Source organism: Mastigoproctus giganteus, chromosome 12 (genome assembly GCF_048544385.1).
Source record: "Mastigoproctus giganteus isolate SK-2022 chromosome 12, ASM4854438v1, whole genome shotgun sequence".
NCBI classification, from domain to species: domain Eukaryota; kingdom Metazoa; phylum Arthropoda; class Arachnida; order Uropygi; family Thelyphonidae; genus Mastigoproctus; species Mastigoproctus giganteus.
Window position 1 is genome coordinate 85,227,621 of NC_143586.1, and position 21,308 is coordinate 85,248,928.

The window sequence follows — 21,308 nt, forward strand, 5'->3', positions numbered from 1 at the left end:
CCACTGTCAGTGTAATACCACACAGTTGATACATTGCTCTGGGGTTACTGTTTCCCATATGTAGTACTTTACATTTGTCAATGTTAAACTTCATTTGCCACCTCTCAGCCCATCTACTCAATCTTTCCAAATCCTGTTGCAGCAGCATACTGTCAGTAGTGTCCTTAACAACCCTGCCAACCTTTGTATCGTCTGCAAACTTGGACATTAAGCTTGATATACCATCATCAATATCATTTATAAATACAGAAAACAACAATGGACCCAACGCTGAACCCTGAGGGACTCTATTAATAACATTAGTCCACGATGAGCAGTGTCCATTGATTACCACTCTCTGTCTGCTCCCCCTCAACCATCCCTTTATCCATAGCAGCAATTTGCCTCCAGTGCCACACTGCTCCAATTTGTGCAGCAGTCTTCCATGTGCAACAGTATCAAAAGCCTTTCTAAGATCCAAATATATAATATCAAAGTTATTCCCTGCATCCAGTTCTTTTGTGACTGCATCACAGTATCCAATCAAATTGTTCTGGCAAGACTTTCCCTTAACAAAACCATGCTGTGTCCGAGCTATAACTGAAGTCTTGTCTAGATGATCCTGCAGTGCTTCTTTAACAAGTGCCTCCATTAATTTTCCTGGAACAGAAGTTAAACTCACAGGTCTATAATTACTTGTGTCAGTCTTTGATCCTCCTTTGTGAATTGGGGTTACATTTGCACATCTCCAGTCTATGGGTACTTCTCCTAAGGGGAAGTACCCATAGACTGGAGATGTGAACAAACCCTTAACCATGGGTACTTCCCCTAAGGTGAAGTACCCTTTTATATAACTGGATAGATCCTATCCACCCTGGGTGCCTTTTTTATGTGTATCCTCAACAATTTATTCTCCACTTTCTTCTCAGTTATTACAAAATCATCTAGCTCACTGCCAGAGTTTACTTCACCTCTGGCATTCCCCTTATAACGCCTCATGCGTGAATGTAGATGCAAAATACTCGTTTAGTTTGTAAGCCACCTGAGCAGGATCCTCAACTGTTGAACCATTAATATCCAATGGACCAATCTGATTCATCCCTTTCCTTCTAGAGTTTACATAGGTAAAGAACACGTTTCTGTTTTTCTTTGCATCCTTTGCCATGGATTTATCATAATCTGCCTTTGCCTGCTTAATCTCTTTTGTGACTTGGTTACAGACCAGCTTATATCTATCATAGGCTTCCATGTCACCTATTAATTTATATGTATCCCATGCATTTTTCTTGTCTGCCATATGTCTCATTAGTTCAGCCTAAACCTTGAACAATATTTCTTAGTTGGTATGTAAAGCCTAGTAGCTTCCAAGATAAGTTCTTTGAATGCTTACCATTTTGAATTTGCTGTTGGTAACATCATCAGTTGGTCCCACTGTATAGAATTTAAATACTGTCTCAGACCATCGTAGTCGCATTTACAAAAGCAAAAACCTTTCCCTTTACCCCTGATGGTAGTTACCTCTTTGAGTAAATCCCACTTCAGCACATTGTGATCACTGCCACCTAGTAGTTCCTTTATTTGCAGATTCTTAATGCATGAAGAATCACTACTGATAATCAGATCAAGAGTATTACTCGCTTTAGTTGCCTCCAGAACATGCTGATGTAGAAAACAATCATCCAGTAAATCCACAAAAGCCTTGCTAGTGTGTGAGTGACCAACCCACAAATTCCAGTCAATATCTTGGAAATTAAAATCCCCCATTATAAGACTCTCTGATTTACTGGCCCATTCTATTTCCCTGTACAGTTTCTTATTATACTCATCAGACCCATAGCACACTCCTACTCTCAATTTTGATCTCCCAATGCTTATGTCACACCAAACTGACTTGACACTGCACTGTCTAGTGATGTCGACTGGCTTCACTTCCTTGGATTTTATGTGTTTCTTGACTAATAGCATAACCCCTCCTCCCTTCCTATCCTTTCTGTACACATTGTACTCCCCAAATTCCAGTTCTGCATTCCTTATATCTGTGTGGCACCACGTCACCCCATCCCCATGGCTATTCAGTGGGGATGGAAGAATGGAAAAACTTGGGAAGTGAAATTATAAGTTTGATGAATGAAATTGCATATCAGAACAATTAATTGACTGGTGAGTCATGTGAAAATGCCCAGCAAGCAGATATCAGAAAGGTCTCAGTAAAAAACACACAATTGGAAAATTCAACCTGTTTACTTGCATAACAAGTTCGGTTTCTTAGTAATTATAAAAAAACTACTTGTTTCATCAACACATAGCTTGAAATTGTGAATAAATTCAGTAAATTTCCTTACACTACACAAAAACTAACACAAATATATTTCTTTTATCTTCTTAATCAAAGTTCAGAAGGTAAAATAAAATAAAAATAAGCTGTTTGTTTCTCCAATGAATAAAATGTATTACATTGCACTGGTCTTCTTATCATATCTTAGCATAGATTAAATCAAATAATGATTCATGCTAAACTGCAACATATGTGAATTACAAAGATTTATCTTTATTTATATTTCACTTTAAAGTCTGCTTTTCTTTACTAGAATTAAAATTCTCACCTGCATTTTTATGTGGTGCTCAACTCTTCTGCATTTTTTTTTTTTTTTTCATTCCTGATAATTATTGTCAAGTCAGGAATATATGTCCTCAACTTACATATTCCTGACTTTACTTACATAAGATTAAAATTTCATTTAAAAATCAAAAAACTTGACAAATTTTAAGCAAAGGCCTAGTGCTATGAGAAAGTTATAAAATAAAATTTTATTAAGTATTTATTTATTTATTTAATATTTATATACAGTGACTTTCAGTTAAAAGGCACCAGGGTCTCTCTCGCATATTTTTAGGTTAAGACCATTTGTCATCTGGACCTTTTTTGTTGCCATATTTGGGGAAATTTTTGAATTTGATATTAGAATTGGAGTATGTATTATTATTTAAATTTTACAATTTATAAATTTAAATTTTGTCTAATTGGCTGCTTGTTTCTCAATGGAAAAGTTGTTTCCCCTATCCTTGATTTAGCTTAAAAACTTCATCCCTGTACTTTTTAAATAAACATATACTGATTTTATCTAAGGAAAGCCAAATAATAATAATAATAATGCACAACAGTTGTAGTGTGAGAGGCACGGCACAACTGCAATCATACAGCTGGTGCAGCCAAACATGTACTGAAGAGCAAACATCTCATTTAAACATCCTGTTTTGTTTCTTCAAATAAAATTGGCTTACATTTGTTTCAGAAAATCGGTTTACATTTGTTTAAGAAGCACACTGTTGAAATTTTTTGACTAAACCAAGTAATGGGAAAGAATTTTCCCATTGAGAAAAAAGCAGTTGTTTTAGGCAAAAATTTAAATTTGGAAATCATAAAATTTAAATGGTAATACTCAGTTCAATTAAAAAATTTCAGACGAAATATGACAAAAAAAGGTCCATATGACAAGTGGCCTAAACCAAAAACAAGAAAAATGGATCCTGGTGCCTTTTAATTGAAACACCCTGTATATATAGTTATATATTTTGCAGTCGTAATGAAATTGATTCTGATCAGAGTGACCATGAAGAAGAATTCTACTACACAGAAATAGAAGTTGAAGCAAATTATCAGATATCCCTTTCTACTCTTCTTAATGAAAATGATATTAACAGTTCTAATGTAGAACCTGTTCAGACATCAGCACCAACATTAAGCCATATGGACATGGTCAGACCACCACATGAAGATCCAGAATACAAGCGACAAGTAAGTTATTTGAAATACGTTTTGTGTTTGACATATTTCTGTGTCCACTGAGTGCTTGCTTGCTCTCTCTCTCTCTCTCTCTCTCTCTCTCTCTCTCTCTCTCTCTCTCTCTCACACACACACACACACACACACACACACACACACACACACACACACACACACACACACACACACACACACACACACAAACCAAACTTGACGAATTTCAGTACATTGTAATTGTCAGGAAATACATGTGAGAAGGGATGTTATTCCAAAAAATGGAAGTTAAAAGAATAAATGAAGAAGAAAAGTTGGTGCAAGTTGGTGCTGTGAGTTTGAAGCTGGAGAGTAAATGATACTGACTGGTTGCAGCATGTGTTTGGAAGGGGGGGGAGAATTATAGAAGCCAATTCAAAAGAACAATGCCTATGGAAGTATATATGGGCCAGAAAATGGAGAGACTTTTTAAGAGATGGGTTATTAATTAACCTAACCTCTTTTGGATGAAGTCTAAAAGCCTGAGAAAGGTTTTGGAGGTACCACCCCAGATATAGGAACAGTGGTAATTCAATAGTAGTGAGCAGCTGTTTGGAAGAAAAGTAATGCTGAGATCAAAAGAGAAAACTCAGTTTTTAGATGTACAGGAAGCAATATTTGTAATGTGCTTATGCCAAGAGATTAGAAGTCAGGGTAGTCCCTAATAGAGATATGTGATCTTGTCTAGAAACTTGAGTGTCATTGAAGATAAGCATAAGAGTAGAAGAATCCTTTTTTGTGAGATATAAGACAGGACTGTGTTTTAGATGGATTGAAATTAACATGGTTATCTTTGAAATAAGTTATCTTTGCCCCGCTGGACATTAAAGGAATTTGTAGTGGATATTCGAGATGTTGAAGCCGTTTGTGCAGGGCAAGGTTTCTCAAACTGGTAGATGGAATGCAATGTGCTATCGTCAGAAAAACTATAGATAGGATTTCCAGTCAATGGAGAAGGTCATTAATACACAAGAGGAAAAAGAATGGGAGAAAACTAAATCCTGGAGAACAGCAGCATTAGTGGAGAAATTAGAAGACAGAGAGCCATCTACCATCACTCACAGTGAGTGGTCAGAAAGAAAACTGGATACCCAATTACAAAAAACAATTGGAAAACCAATTGAACATACAAAACAAATTCTTGAAACCTGATATAATATTCCTATTAATGGGAAAGGATTAAAAGTATAAAAAATTCGTTGATATTGGACTTGAATTATAGGTTTTAATTTAAATGGAGTACATAAATAGAGGAATATTATTCCAGAGAAGAGAAGTGAAGTAGAAAAAAGAAATGAACAAATGGGTACTTTGAGTTTTTAACTCACACTGTGAGTAGATGCTGACTAGTTGGCACATGTAATTCGGACTGGTTTTGAAAAGGGAAATGAAATTACATATGTAATAATTTCACTTTCCTTATAAAAGATGAAATTTCATGTGTCAATGGAAATATCTTTAACTTTGCCTAACTGTATCTCTTTGTGATAAGGCATGGAACAAATCTGTGAAAGAAAAGGATCATTGATTAACCGGAAGGCTCTCTTTTGGATAGTAGAGAAAGTTTAGAGTGGTTCTGTTTAGGATATCTCAAAAACCTGCATTGTACATTAGATGTGGCATAGCACACAATGGGTGCTTTTTGGTCATTATTAATAGAAAATATATCGAAGATCTCCAGATAATATACCATTCTGTTCTTCAGTTTCTCCTCTATAGCTTGCCAAACTAAACTGATTAGGCAAACCATTTATTCAAAACAGCTGTTTTGGAAAGAAAGAATTGTGCCAGGAGTGAAAGAAAACTCAGATTTCCAGATGTAGAGGAAGCAATATTTGCAATGCTTATAACAAAATAGGCAGCGGTGATGGTGCTGGTCTATGAGATCCCTCAGTAGAATATCAATTGCACATTAATTACCAGTTCAAGATTAGCAGTTGAAACTCTTTCTACCTCCCTAATTATGTATTCTTGAGTAGTTCTGGAACTAACATTATTGTTGACTCAATTATATATGAAAATGGTCTAGCAGATTATACCCCACCATCTGTATTAAAGTTTTTGCATCCATCTTTTTAAAAAGGGCAAAATATCTAGTACAGCAGAGTGATTATTTCAAGATTAATGGCTGTGGTAGTTTTTTTTTGTAATACTGTACTTGAATCAGTGCATTAGTAATACTTTAATTTTGGAAGTGTCAGATTATTGTGTTCCTCTAATTCATGTGAAAAGGCCCAAGTGACATGCCGGATGTTATATGCTGCTTTGTGGATTTTCTCTTACTATCTCATGTACAGTTCACACTATTTTTACAATTTAGTTACCATTTCTTTTGTGTTTGAATTATTATATAAAATAGTTTGTTGAATTTATTCTCTATTTACTTTTTTTGTTGTTATTTTGGAGATTTCCAGTACATCAGCTACTGCTGATGTACTGGAAAACTCATAATGCCAGTCATAATGTATGAATACATATTAGAAAATGTATATATATTTCAAATATTTCATATATACCGAAAATTCATTTGAGGTTTAGTAATAAAGTTCCCAGAATGGTGCTGTTGCAGTCATGTTCGACAAGTGTGAAAGTAAATGGAACTTCCTCCAGCAGATTGTGGTAGAGAGATTGTCCAGTAGGGGCTGACAGGTTGCAAGTAACAACCAGTTTTGTTCTAGCTTAACAACCAGTTTTGTTCTAGCTTAAGGTTCCATGTCAATTTTGCAATAGAGCAATGGACGAAAATCCAAGTTTGCTTTAAACTAGAAATGAATGAAATATTAAAAACTGTTTACGGTAATGAAACAATAAGTTGTACCAGTCTGTTTGAATGGTATAAGTGGTTCAACGATGGACGTGAGGATGCTCACATTGACCCAAGAAGTGGGCATCTGTCAATCTCTTGACATAACGTGTAAAGTAAAACTTGATAGCATAATACATATCGCTGCATTTAGGAATCTATTAGCTTAATGTAGTATTGTCAATAATTAAATTGCATTTAAGTGGAAATCATGCCCCAGACTAGAGCAGAAAAGGAACGGGCACAAAGTGGCGGAGCGCTGTGGCTCAGGAAGGGGACAATTCTCCTACGAATCACAGCCTAACAAAATGAGCAACTTGTGTAATATTTGCTGATCTTTCTGGAACAGGACATGATGCAGGCCAATGGAAATGCCTTTGTGTGTGTTTAATGCTAGCTCAGCATTTTGATGGGCATTTATGAGAGTTTGAAGAGTAGGGTAGATACCCTTGAATTAAAATAGGGGCCCATTAAGCTCTCAGCTTCCCAACTCAACGCCAGATTCATGCTTGTGCATCAGGCAACACAGCGGCAATCTCCAAGACAGAATGGCCGAATCACCAACAGTAATCCGTATTGTCAGTGACTGTTTTCAGGGAAACAGGAAATATATTGTGCAAGAAGAATAGGTGGAATATGACCTTTTATGTATTTGTGATACACTGGCACTTCTCCAGTCCAAGGCAATCTCTCCTGAGTCCAGTGATGCCCTCATAATTAACTTTAATGGTTCAATGCATTCCCTTGCTACCTACCTCAAAATTACTGGGTATGTGCTATCAAGCCCTACTTTTTTTTTCAGGCTTGAAAGTTTTTGTAATATATAATATCTGAAATTTTAGTATTATTAATTTCATGTTTCCCAGCTTCACTCGCCATGAAGGGTCATTTATCTGTACATATTGATGTAAAGTGCATGTTCAGTCCATCTGCAACATCATCTGGGTTACCCCACAGGCTCATATCTTGTGACTACAAAGGGTACTAGGAAAGTTTTGCAATACAGCTTTGTTTATTTAATTTTTTCAAAGTAATTTCCTCTACATTCAATACACCTCTCCATCCTCCGAAACCAATCTTTAAACCAGTTCTGCCAAGTTTCACTAGGGAGTAAAGCACACTCGTTTTCCCAAGCCCGTAGAAGGTCCTCATCACTGGAAAACCGCCTCCCTTTTAGCTTCATTTTCACATGCGGGAAAAGTGCAAAGTCGCAGGGAGCAAGGTCTGGACTGTAGGGAGGGTGCTCGAGAAGTTTCAGTCCTGTCGTGGTCAAATATTCGGTGCAGGCTTTGGCGCGGTGAGCTGGAGCATTTTCGTGATGGAGGTACCAGGTGTCCATTCTTGACTTTGGCCGCAGGTTCTTCATAGATCCAATGACTTTAGGCAGGCATTGTTCAGTATACCACTTAGCTGTGACTGTCTTCTGCGTGTCCAAAACGACACTTCCACAATTCCACTCGATTTGAAAAATACAGCTATCATTTTCTTCTTTACAGATCGGGATTTTCTGACAATTACGGGTGTGTCGTCATCATCAAAGACCCAAACTTTGTTTTGAGCCTTGGTCGGCAGATCGTAATAGTACAGCCAAGTCTCGTCACCTGTCACGATGTTGTTCACATACCGAGATTGTCCCTTATCAAACTTTTTTAACATCTCCCGGCACCAAGTCACACGTCGTGTCATCTGCTCTTCAGTCAGTTGATGCAGCACCCAGAGAGAACAAAGTTTCTTCACGTGCAAATGATCTTGCAGAATCGAACGAATTGCTGGTGCATTTAGGCCCAAAGTATCCTCTATCTGTTGGTAGGTCACTCGCCTGTTTTCGTCAAGCATTTTCCTCACAGCAGTAACGTTTTCCTCCGTAACTGACGTTCGTGGCCTTCCCGGCCTCTCAGAATCCTCCAGAGTGAAATTTCCCCTTTGGAATTCTCTATACCACTTGAATATCGTTGTACGATGTGGACAATCATTATCTAGTGCAAGAGTCATTTCTTCTAAGCACTGGTCTATGGTTAAACCACGCATGAAATTATACCGCAAAACTGTCCTTATCTCATTTCGTGACCACGATGCCATCGCAAGCACTTTACACTCTCACTACTAATGAATAACTGAGCCCATCGACTTGGCGCGGCGGCTACTATGCACGTATGAACATGTCTCAACATGCAGCAACAAGCAGCTTCCTGTGATTCATTGTTGCATCATATTGCAAAACTTTCCTAGTACCCTTTGTATGGGCTTGACACATACCAGATATGAGTTGGTCCTGAGCTGGATATCATCATTCTTCTCTTTCTTAGTGATTCCCCCCTTTTAATTTTGACTCTTGCTCTCTCTCTCTCTCTCTCTCTCTCGCTCTCTCAGGGTAATTCAGAAATTTTTTTTGGCTGGTGCAGTATAAGCCTCTGGCTTCCTTGCACCATATAGCTAATATTAATAATAATAATATAAGACTTTCCTGCACCCAGTACACAAGGGTCAATTTGTTCTTTTCTTCTCGTATTGATATGCACAAAAAATCCTTGTCCTTGTTCTTTGGTCTCTTATCCATCGATTTCATATTATCTGCCTTTGCAATCCAAACCATTTCTGTGCTGCTATTACTGATCTAATTATAGATATTGTAAGCTTCAGTACTTTTGATCATTCTGAAATATTCCTATGCTATCATTTTCTGCTCGTTAAACTGGCTGGCTCGTTATTCATCCATCTTAGAATCATCCTCTTGCTATATTTTCTTATAGCATTTCATATATGCATTCATGGCTTTTGTGAAAATAGGTTTAAAGATATGTCATAATTCTATAATAATTTCTTCTCTATAATACATGCTCTGTGTGCTATCTCCCCAGTTTATAAATGCAGCATAGCACCTTAACTTGTCAGCAGGTGCAAGGATTGTTCTTCCTCTAATTGCATAGGGTCACTCAGAGCCTATGTGCCTACATTTTGAAAAATCAGCAAAAAAAAAAAAAAAAAATCAAAACTGCACAAAACCTACATTTTTAATTAATTTTTGAAATTAAAACTCCCTTTAGACCTGTTGGCAAGCAAAATGCAAAAAAACCGTGTGCATATGGGTTTATGTTCGAGAGGCAACCAGAAGGACTAATACTCTTGATCTGATTATGAGCAGTGATTATTGATGCATTAAGAATTTGCAGATAAAGGAACCATTAGGTGGCAGTGATCACAGTGTACTGATGTGTGATTTACTTAAAGATTTAACTACCATCAGGGGTAAAGGGAAGGGTTTTTGCTTTCATAAAGGTGATTATGGTGGTCTCAGACAGTTTTTAAATTCTATACAGTGGGACCAACTGATGATGTTGCTAAAAGCAAATTCTAAATAGGAAGCGTTCAAGGAATTAAACTTGGAAGCTATTAGGCTTTTCATACCAACTAACAAATACTGTTCAAGGTTTAGGCCTAAATGGATGTCACATGAACTAATGAGACTCGTAGTAGAGAAGAAAAATGCACAAGATGCATATAAATTATCAGCTGATGTAGAAGCCTATGGTAGATATTAACTAGTCTGTAATCAAGTCACAAAGGAGATTAGGCAAGTGAAGCCAGATTATGAGAAATCTTTGGTAAGGATGCAAAGAAAAACAGCAAAGACTTCCTTACTTATATAAACTCAGACTGCTCCACTTGATTTTGATGGTTTGACTGTTGATGATCCTGTTCAGATAGCTGACAAACTGAACTAGTATTTTGCATCTACATCCACACATGAGGAATTCTGTAGGGAAGTGGAGGAAAGAAGCTTATTAATCTCTAACAGGCAGCTAAATGATTTTTAATAACTGAGAGCAAAGTGGAGGAGATATTGTTGAAGTTAAACATAAGAAAGGCACCTGAGGTGGATGGGATCTATCCAGTTATATTAAAGGAGGCAGCAAAGGAAGTAAGCCTTTAGCAATAACTATGAAAGCTTCCTTGGACTCAGGAGAAGTTGCCATGGACTGTAGATGTGCAAATGTGTTCCCAATTCACAAAGGGAGGAAGTAAGCCCTTAGGCATAATTATGAAAGCTTCCTTGGACTCAGGAGAAGTCCTCATGGACTATAGAAGTGCAAATGTGTTCCCAATTCACAAAGGGGATCAAAGGATGACATGAGTAATTACAGACCTGTTAGTTTAACTTCTATTTCAGGAAAAATAATGGAGTCACTTGTTAAAGAAGCATTGCAGGATCACCTAAACAAGACTGCAGTAATAATTCAGACCCAACATGGCTTTGTCAAGGGGGAAGTCTTGTTAGACCAATTTGATTGGATACTATGATGTGGTCATAAAGAAACTGGATGAAAAAATTAATTTTGATATCATATACAGTAAACCCTCGATTTAATGGACTAATAGAGGAGAAGGGGTGTTAATACCGAAGATCGTTAATGCCGAAAGTCCGCTAAATAAAATGTAACCTGTGAGGGGACATTTTTTATTGTTCTTAATGTAAAAAAAAGGTTTAATACAATATACAGTACTGTACATTATTAAATTATAATAAAGAATATGTAATATTCTGTTATAAATATAATATGTTGCAATTTGGCCTTTGATTTACGGATATCAGAAACAGTTTTTTTTTTTTTTTTACACCGTAAACTTCACAAACACGTGCTACTAAGACACCTTGTTCTACTTTCTCAATTAGCTCTAATTTCTGTGCCATATTTAAGTTCACACACTCTCTTTTAACTCCTCTATCACGTGATGCCATTATAAATTGTAAGGATTACAAAATTATTTAATAAATAAAGTCACAATTCAGAAATCACAGAAACACTCTGTATACAACCTGACCACATGATAGCTTGAGGCAGACTGAGACTGAAACAAAGCGATTCGGCAGATCTGCAGTTTAGTGTCCCGAGTCACATTCATCTCGCAAGTGAAATTCATCTCACAAAGCGATGAACCCTGCTTGCCTTGTTAAGACAACCCAAATGGCTGAAGGTGGTAGCATGGTATGTGGAATGTTTGTTGGCACAGACTGGGTCAGTTGATACTGATGGATGGTTGAATGTCATCCACGAATACCTGAATTTTGTATCAGATCTAGTGCACCCTCCAAAGTTACACTTTTATCCCAAAGGTGATGGCCACTTTGTGGATGACAATGCAACAGTGCATCATGCAAGAATGGTTTGGAGGACATGACATTGATTTCTACCATCTTTCCTGGTCCCCACATTCACCTGATCTCAAACCTATTTAGAATGTGTGAGAATGCCTGAGAGAGCTATTTGGCAATGAAGTCCTCTTCCTTCAACTTTGTTGCAGCTATGTGATATTTTGCTGGAAGAATGGTTACAATTAGACCGAAACACACTAAAACACCTTATAGAATCTGTGTGGTGCTGCACACTTGTTGTTATTCAAAACAGAGGCAGCCCAATTCAGTACTGAATAAAGATAATATTTTTTTGGCTAGTGTGTGTGTGTGTGTGTGTGTGTGTGTGTGTGTGTGTGTGTGTGTGTGTGTGTGTGTGTGTGTGTGTGTGTGTAAACACTAGAAGGAAAGGGATGAATCACATTGGTCTGGTAGATATGAATGGTATAATAGTTGGTGATCCTGCTCAGGTTGCTGACAAACTGAATAGATGTTTTTCATCTACATTCACACATGAAGAATTTTTTTAGAGATGCTGGAAATATATCAAATTACAGAGAGCTCAATAATTTTGTGATAACTGAGAGGAAAGTGGAAGAGAAATTCTTGAAGCTAAATGTAAATTAGGCATTGGAGTGAATGGGATCTATCCATATATTTGAGAGAGGCAGCAAAACAGGTTGGCAAAGTTTAGCCATAATTATGGACTCAGGGGTTTCTTATGAACAGGAGATGTACGAATGCATTGCATTTTGCAAAGGAGATCAAAGAGTCAAGTGAGTAAGTACAGACCTGTAAGCCTGACTTTGTTCCAGGGAAAATAATGGAGTCACTGGGTAAAGAAGTAATATAGGACTGTCTAGGCAGAAATGTAGTTATATGGTAGTCACAGCATGGCTTTTTTAAAGGGTGATCTTGTCTGACCAACTTTACTGGATACTATGACATAGTAAGAAAGGAGCCGGATACAAAAATCAATTCTGAAACCTATTTACTTAGATATAATAAAAGATTTTGATACTCTTCCACATAAAAGAATGCTGTACAAGTTGGAGCAGTTAGAGGAGAATGAAAAAGACTAGGGGTAGTATGCAGTTAGACATGAACTTCTCTGAATAGTGCAGACAGGCTGCCAGGAGAGATAAGGAGTGATTATCCTGTTGTATAAGACAATGGTTAGGCCACATCTTGGGTACTGCATATAGGTCTGGAAGCCTGATTTTAGGAAGGATGTTAAAATGGGTGTAGAGAAGGGGAACAAAAGGGTATTCTTATCAGGAAAGGCTTCGGTTCTGTGAATTGCAGCATCTGGAAACTAGGCACATGCAAGGAGAGGAGATCTGATTGAATTGTTTAAGGCTTGAATGGATTGAGTTAGCTAAATACTGTATCCTTCCTCCAGCTCAGACAAAATGCATGAGGAAGCATAAATTTATCCTCATGCAAAATAAATGCATGCTTTTAATAAATAATGAAGGAACTAGACAATTAGTGTTTTTTTTTTTTTTTTTTTTTTTTGACAGATTATAAGCTTGTTTGCTTCCATCATTTGCCACTACTGATTCTAATACTAACACCTGGAGGTGCTTTCTAAAGTGTCCACTATCCACTAAAAGAGGCCACGTGATTAGGAAATTTGTGACTTGTTGAACACCAAAACAGAAACTAAGATACATTCAAGAAGAAAGACTTTAGATTCAGGATTAAAATTAATCTGTTACTCAATGAACATTATTAAGTTTCAGGTTAAGGTAAAGACAGAGTATCTAGCACTTCATCAGAAAACAATTATGATTTTGATTTAAAATTTTTTTTTTTTTTTTTTGTCTTTTTTGATTAAGAATTATGCAAAGCAACTTTTTTTCTATTGTGACAATATTGAAATGAAAACAGAGAAAAAAAAAAAACAAATTGAAACATCATGCTGATTCTCAATCTGGCTGTCTGATGACAGAAAAAAAATAATGGAAATATTAAAGTGCAAGAACTTGTTTATGTCAATTTACTGTTGGGGATGGATAAAGGCGACACTGTCAAGTTAATTTTTTGTTATTAACATACTAAATATGTAATTAAATAATTATTACTATTTGTTTATTCTATTAAACACATGCATAACCGTGAAAATCTGGAAGCCCACATTAAATGTTTAGTGAATATTAAGTTGAGGAATATGTATTGAAATGAAAACAGTTATTTTTTGTATACAATTGATTAATTAGTAATTAGTGAAAGCTAATTAGTTTTTCAGTTTTCACTTCTGTTAATCATAGAAAATAGAAAATTTCAATTTAAGAAAAAATAAAATACATCAAAAATGTAATGTCTTTTCTTTCTTTTTTTCTTTTATTTATTTATTTTTTTCTGTATATTGCTTTTTAACAGTATATACTACCTCACTGGCATAATATCGTTTTGAAGTCAGTGTTGTACTGGATGGTCTGAACTTCTAAGTACAGTAGTGTTGTGTGTAACTCTATAGGAAAATTAAATAACAAACATGGTGTTGCCATATGTGTCAGTTCCACTGTATTCTAGTTACTGGTGATAGTCAAAACCTCTCTTGATGCCTGTGGTTTGTGTTTGTTATGCCACTATATAATAGTAGTGATATTTACTACTGTCGGCGCCTCCGTAGCCAGGTGGGAAGGGGCAGCAGTGCGTAGCACACGCTTCTTGATTAGACCGGGGTTCGAGCCCGTCACCACCAAATACGGAGGATGCGGAAAGGTTAAGGAATGACCACCGCATATCCTGGAGCAATATGGCCTTAGTTGCTAATGCTCCTAAAAACACAACTCTACATTTACTACTGTTGTTTTAGTAGTAGACAAAATAATACTTGTAACATCCCATAATATTTTACCTTAATACTAGTCTTCTTTTTGTTATATGGCATTGCTTAAAAAATAGATTGGATTTGACACAGTTTTAAACTGTTCAAATCTACTCTTATTTTTTAAAATATACGTTTCAGCTTGAAGTTTTTATTACAAAAATAAATAAAACATTTTTCCAGTTTTTATTTTATAAAAGTTTGGTATTATTTAGGAATGACATGTAAAACTGTTTTATTTGCACTAATTATCATTTCTTCTTTTTTTTTATACAGCATAGTTTTCCAATCACCAACAGCAAAAATAATGCTGCCTGTCCAATCAACATTCCTCAGCTTTCTCAGTCGCCATCTTGGCAGCCACATGCTTATGCTGCCAGTGCACCTAGTGCCATGGTAAATTTCTTTCTGTGATAAAACAATCATTACTATGTACTATTTTAAGCCCATTTTAAAATTAATGATGAAATTATGAACTTAAGAATAAGCATTTGTGCATATATTCACACATACACAGATAAACCTTGATTTTGCAAACTCAGTTTTACTAGATATCTGAGTTTCCTGGATACCAGATACCAGCATCCTGAGAAGGAGGATGTGGACATTCACAGTAGTGAAAACAGAAATAGCCCATAACTTGAAAACATAAGTTGAAACATGAAGTGTTTCAAATGGAATGCGACTAACTTAATCTCCAGCATTGAAAGTGATCATCTTTATTGTAATTAAAAAAACCTAGTACAGTGATTGGTGATGTAACTAACCAGTTGTCAATTCTTAAGGGAAGTAATAGGGTTTTGGTTATATACCTGGGTACTGATGATATTAAATACAGTGAACTGAGGATTTTTAAAAGTATAGGACCATAATGAAAAAATGTTGTGAGGAACACAATGTAACTGGGTCTGTTACATGACAAAAGGGATTTTATGATGCAAGCCTTATCAATTAACTGTAGGCTTGAGGAATTCTTCAAGGTTTTGTTGGGAGATTTTTAGCAGCATGACCTGCCATAATTGTTGGAAGAAATTTATTTTCAAAGGTTTTGAGTAGAGGAAGTATAAGGGTCTTTGTTAATGCCATTGTTAGTACTTTAAGAGTTCATAAAAACTACAAGGGAGGGAAGGAGCTGTAAATGTGCAGTTGCATAGTGGTATGGGTCAGGTTCACACTTGCCCTCTCCTTGAGGGCTCAAATGAAAGACTTTTAACTTCTACAGAAGTGCTTTTCAACCTTTTTTTAATAATGGCACCCCTAAGTAATTTATTTTATTTTGCAGCACCCCTACTCAATCTACTCAAAAGATTTTCTGCCTGTTACATCCGATTCTCTCTCTGTATATATATATATATATATATATATATATATAATAATTTTATTCTTTATATAGAGGTACTAAGTAAACAACAATTATAAATCACCACAAAATTAAAAAGTTATTTTACTTTATAAAACAGTGTACAGTTTTATGATCTTTTATCTTACTAAGCGTATAACAAGAGTGCTTCGTGAATGTCAGACTCGCTGTGTGCAGCTGCCAGGGCGTAGGTTGCACACAGTGCTGTCCCAGGTTAAGGACCCTATAATGAATGATTTTAGTAGTGTGGTCGTATACGTGATTAAGTGCCCGGATTGTGGGGAGTGTTATGTGGGTGAAACTAGGTGGCGATTTAAGGATCGTCTGGGGGAGCACATGAATGCCATAAAAGCCGCAGATTATGGAAAGTCTGCTGTGGCTGAACATTTTTGGGAGAAGCAGCACCAGATCTCCCCAGAGGATGCGGTCATCATTGACCGGGCGCATGGGTTCTGGAACCGCAAGCGGCTCGAGAGCTTGCGAATCTGTTCATCAGACAATAATACTATTAACAGAGACAGGGGTATGTGTATACATCCCCTCTTTGAGGCTGTGGTCCTCAGTACGGGTGAACGTACGGTTTTGCTTTCCGCACTCCCGAGCCATTTCCGGTATGAAGGGAGTTCCGCCCATGCACCGGTCGAACCATGTGTGGATGTGCTGTGAACCTGCTATTTAAGGATGTATTGTGTAAGTTTTAACTTACTGTTGAGAAAGGAAGCATCCGCTTCCTTTCTCAACAGTAAGGTAAATGTTTTATATATTTATTTTAATCCAATTTAAGTTTTATTTTTATATTTATTGTAAATTAGATAGTATGAATCACCTCCTCTTATTATTTTACTAAATTTATTGTAAATAGATTGTTCGTACTATATTTTACTTTACAGTATTAAAAATTTTCTTAATTCAATTTAAACAGTTGGTGTAAGAGTTTATTATTGTGATATAAGTTTACGTTATGGTGCATCATCTACCCGTGCCCTCTAATTATGTCTAATCCATCCTTAAATTTATTCAAACTACTTCTTCTACAAACTCAGATGAGAGTTTGTTCTAACGGTTTCAACCAGAGTTACTCAGTTACTCTGTGGTTGAAAGCAAATTTTTAAACATCTATCCTGTAACCATTCTTTTTTAATTGAAATATGTGTCCCATTATTTGTGTTGTCCAAGAAAGAGTAAGAATGCCAGTAGCATTTAGTTTACTCAATCCATTTTAAAACTTTAAACACATCAATCCATCAATCAGGTCTCCTTGAAGGTGCCTAGTTTCCAGGCAAAGCAATTTGCAGAACTGAAATCTTTATTGGTAAGAGTATCCTTTTTGTGTCCCATATTAATCTTGTTGCTGTTCTCTACACCTGTTCTAACAGACTCACATCCATCCTAAAATGAAGCTTCCAGATTTGTACGCAGTCTTCAAGGTGCAACTTAACCATTGCCTTATACAAAGGGGATTATTGCCTCTTTGTTCCTGTAAGCTGACAGTAAAGGACTTTTTAAATAAAAAAACACAATGTGTGATAAAAATTATTTGAGGACTGAAGTAATATTTGGGAAATTATGAAGCTTACTGGCTATTTGGATAAATCTTTGGAAGTGTTCTCCTTAACCCTGTATATACCAAAAGCATTCCTCATAGGCTTATTTTGAATTGCTAAGATGTGCTGTGTTCTGAATAATTTGCTAAGTTGTTGCAAGTTTATAACCCTTCAAGGTGACTTTTAGCTTGGGAGAGAAAAAAAAAAAAAAAAAAAAACAACCCTGTACAATTGTCCTCCAAATCATGGCCTTAAGAAATGTACTGCTTGTTTGATGTTTGTGGATCAATCTGAAACCGACATGATATTGCCAAGTAAGGGGTGTGAGGATATTAGGTTCCAACTTAGCATTGTTATGGGCCTTTATGAGAGCTTGAGGAATAAGGTGGATACCCTCGAAGGAGTTCACTTGGGAGGCCCATTAAACTCTCAGTTGCCCACATCACCCAAAGAGCTTGCACTTGATCATTAGGAAATCCAGTACTAACCACAAGGCAGAATGCACAGGTTCCACAGGAGCTAGTCATTGTCGGCGGCTCTATTGTCAGGGAAATGGAAAATATATTCTGAAAAAAGGATGTGGAATATAATCAGGGTATGTGTCTGCGGGGGGGGGGGCAAAAGTTGATGATGTTGTAGAGCAGATATCATCTTTTAAGGGCACAAAAAGTAATACTGTTGTACACCTTGAGACTAATGACATTAAGAATAGGAGATATACAGATTTACTTAACAAGTACAGAGCAGTGTTGAAAAAAAAAAAAAAAAAGTTGCAAGTTAAGGTGGAAACATACTATTATCATGCCACAGGTCTCTCGTCATGTCACTGTTTACTGTAAACTGTGAAGCGGTCATAGAAGAAGAAGCAACGTAGGGTGACCAGATTAAAAATTTGACCTTGGGGTACTCATGCTTATGTTTGGGGGTATTCATTCCTCGTTTTGGGGTACTTGCCTTATATCTTAAAAAAATGAACAATTTTAATAACAAAAATTTTATTTCTATATTTTTTTGATTTTTACGAGTTCACATTTTAGTCACATTTTAATAAAAATTAACCGAATTATAGCCTGGGCTTTAATTCGTTTAATTTGGAAAATTTTATTGCAAGAGTTATAAACACAAAAGGAAACTTTTATAAATATTAACATCAAATGTTTTACATAATTGTTTACAATACATATTCAATAAACTTGATTTATTTTATCAAAAATAAAATATTTACCTAGCAATACTTTTCATTTAACCAAATTTTCTTTAACAGTTTCTCATTTTTTAGTACATATGCGAAAATTCTTTGCATGACAAAGAATTTTGTGATTGGTTTCCACCAACAATTCTTCAACATTCTTTAGGTCTGATTTATTTCTATCCTTTTTCCATGCGTTAAACATTAAGCTAAATACTCAATCACTTATTACATTTGAGTGAGGCAAAGCAAAAACAAAATTAATATTTTTTTATGTATTACGTACTTTGTATGCATTTAAAATTTTTATCAAAATTGTGGTATTTTTGAGGTCTTTTGTCTCAATATTTTTATGGAATGATTTCACTAGAACATATTCTTCATACAACAAATTGATATTGATATTTGGAATTGTAAATAAAAAAAAAAAGTTTGTTGCCTGAGCCTTGAAACATTACAGTGCAATAAAAAAGAAGTCAAGGAGAATGTAAAAGGTTACAAAGTGAGCATAATATAAATATTCTATAACCCTATTTGTAAATAGGATAGAATGTCATTTTTTTGAGTCTTTAAGGATGCACTTCAACAACAACTTTATCATCAGTTAATTCTTTCTACCTAAATAATCATCTCAACAGGGTGTTTTATGATTTCTGCTTTTTTCAAATACCCCATTTCAAATTTTAAAAAGGGGGTATCTTGGAAATATAATTCCAAAAAAGGGATATTGTATCCCGAAATGGGGTATGTCTGGAAATGATAATATAACATTGTATGTGTTTTCCTCTTTTGAGGAATGCTGAAGCGAAATTAATTGCCACAGTTCATTCTCTTCTTCAGATTTCAAAGATTTAGAAAATGCATGTGCTTTTCTTATAGCCGAGAAAACAAAACAGCATGCAATGGATACATGACATAAACTGGAAGAGAACAAAAAAAGCAAATTCCATCATTTACTGCAGGACTTAGAAGAAGAAGATGAAAATCGTTTTAAGATGTACTTACGGATGAATAAAGAAGAATTTAATTTCCTGTATAAACTAATTAAGGATGACATAAAAGGGCAAAACACGCAATTTTGAAATTCAATCAGAGCTAAGGAAAGTTGAAATACTGCAAGTTTAATTTTAAATAAGGATTTATTCTTTCAAAATACAAAACAAAAATTTTTAATGAAATTTAATAACAACAAAAACTACTTCTCAACCCTAAAAATTGGACTTGTAAGAAATTGTTATGAGTTGTACAAATTGAAATGATCGATTCTTCGTTCTCTAAATTTGTTAATTTTAATACTGCTGCTCTATTTTCCTCCTTTGGGCATTTTTGAGCATCTCTGTGACCAGACATTTGTCGAATATGCCGAGTAGCTGGTCGAAGTGGAGAGTGCTTCGGAATAGGCACAGGAGCAAGGTCCTTGATGTTGTTGTTATTTGTTTTCAGATATTCTTACTTATGCACTCAAAACAGCATTATTCACTTGTAATTTAATTTTCTTTTAGCATTTCCTCTTGTCATGCCTAACGAAATTTCTGTTCGAACAGAAATATCCTGAAAACATGATTCAGCCTTGAAGTCTGATGTGTTAACTTTTGAATGCAGTCAGTGACAACAGTGTCTCTCTGAGCAATAAACTAAATGAGAAATATAGCTCCCCCACGTTTGACGTTAGACATGCTTACATGTGAGGTCCCATGAAGTGATAGTAGTGTGTTTCTGCCCTTAGAGTTAAATGTGAAAGTGTCTGCAATTCGGCCCAAACAATAGGACAGCGTATATGATGAAAGTTTTATCAATCAATTCAGCAATGAAGACATTGTGCAAGGCTTATAGGATACAGTTTTTCTCAGTGTGGTCTGTGCTTGTCAACATAAGTGTAACAAATTGAAATGATCGATTCTTCGTTCTCTAAATTTGTTAATTTTAATACTGCTGCTCTATTTTCCTCCTTTGGGCATTTTTGAGCATCTCTGTGACCAGACATTTGTCGAATATGCCGAGTAGCTGGTCGAAGTGGAGAGTGCTTCGGAATAGGCACAGGAGCAAGGTCCTTGATGTTGTTGTTATTTGTTTTCAGATATTCTTACTTATGCACTCAAAACAGCATTATTCACTTGTAATTTAATTTTCTTTTAGCATTTCCTCTTGTCATGCCTAACGAAATTTCTGTTCGAACAGAAATATCCTGAAAACATGATTCAGCCTTGAAGTCTGATGTGTTAACTTTTGAATGCAGTCAGTGACAACAGTGTCTCTCTGAGCAATAAACTAAATGAGAAATATAGCTCCCCCACGTTTGACGTTAGACATGCTTACATGTGAGGTCCCATGAAGTGATAGTAGTGTGTTTCTGCCCTTAGAGTTAAATGTGAAAGTGTCTGCAATTCGGCCCAAACAATAGGACAGCGTATATGATGAAAGTTTTATCAATCAATTCAGCAATGAAGACATTGTGCAAGGCTTATAGGATACAGTTTTTCTCAGTGTGGTCTGTGCTTGTCAACATAAGTGTATCCCATCCCTGTAAGAGAAGTCTCTTACAGGGATGGGATACACTTAAATAGAAAGAGTGCAAGAATATTTGCTGATGCTATCGGGGCAGTATTTGGTGGGTAAGAAACCTGCTGGCTTTGGGGAGATACACAGACT

The 21,308-nt window shown here is 35.9% G+C and overlaps 1 protein-coding gene across 3 annotated transcripts in view; it reads left to right on the top strand.

Annotated features, from left to right (window-relative positions):
• Nucleotides 1–21,308, top strand: part of Glut4EF (Glucose transporter 4 enhancer factor) — a 328,825-nt gene that overhangs the window by 296,185 nt on the left and 11,332 nt on the right. For 2 of the 3 annotated variants that reach the window (XM_090386183.1, XM_090386184.1), the window contains 3 exons: nucleotides 3,559–3,768; nucleotides 4,658–4,675; nucleotides 14,848–14,962. In XM_090386183.1, the coding sequence (XP_090242309.1) occupies nucleotides 3,559–3,768; nucleotides 4,658–4,675; nucleotides 14,848–14,962 (343 nt within the window). Of the gene's footprint in view, nucleotides 1–3,558; nucleotides 3,776–4,657; nucleotides 4,676–14,842; nucleotides 14,963–21,308 lie in introns of all 3 variants that reach the window. The other variant, XM_090386182.1, reaches the window with a different exon arrangement.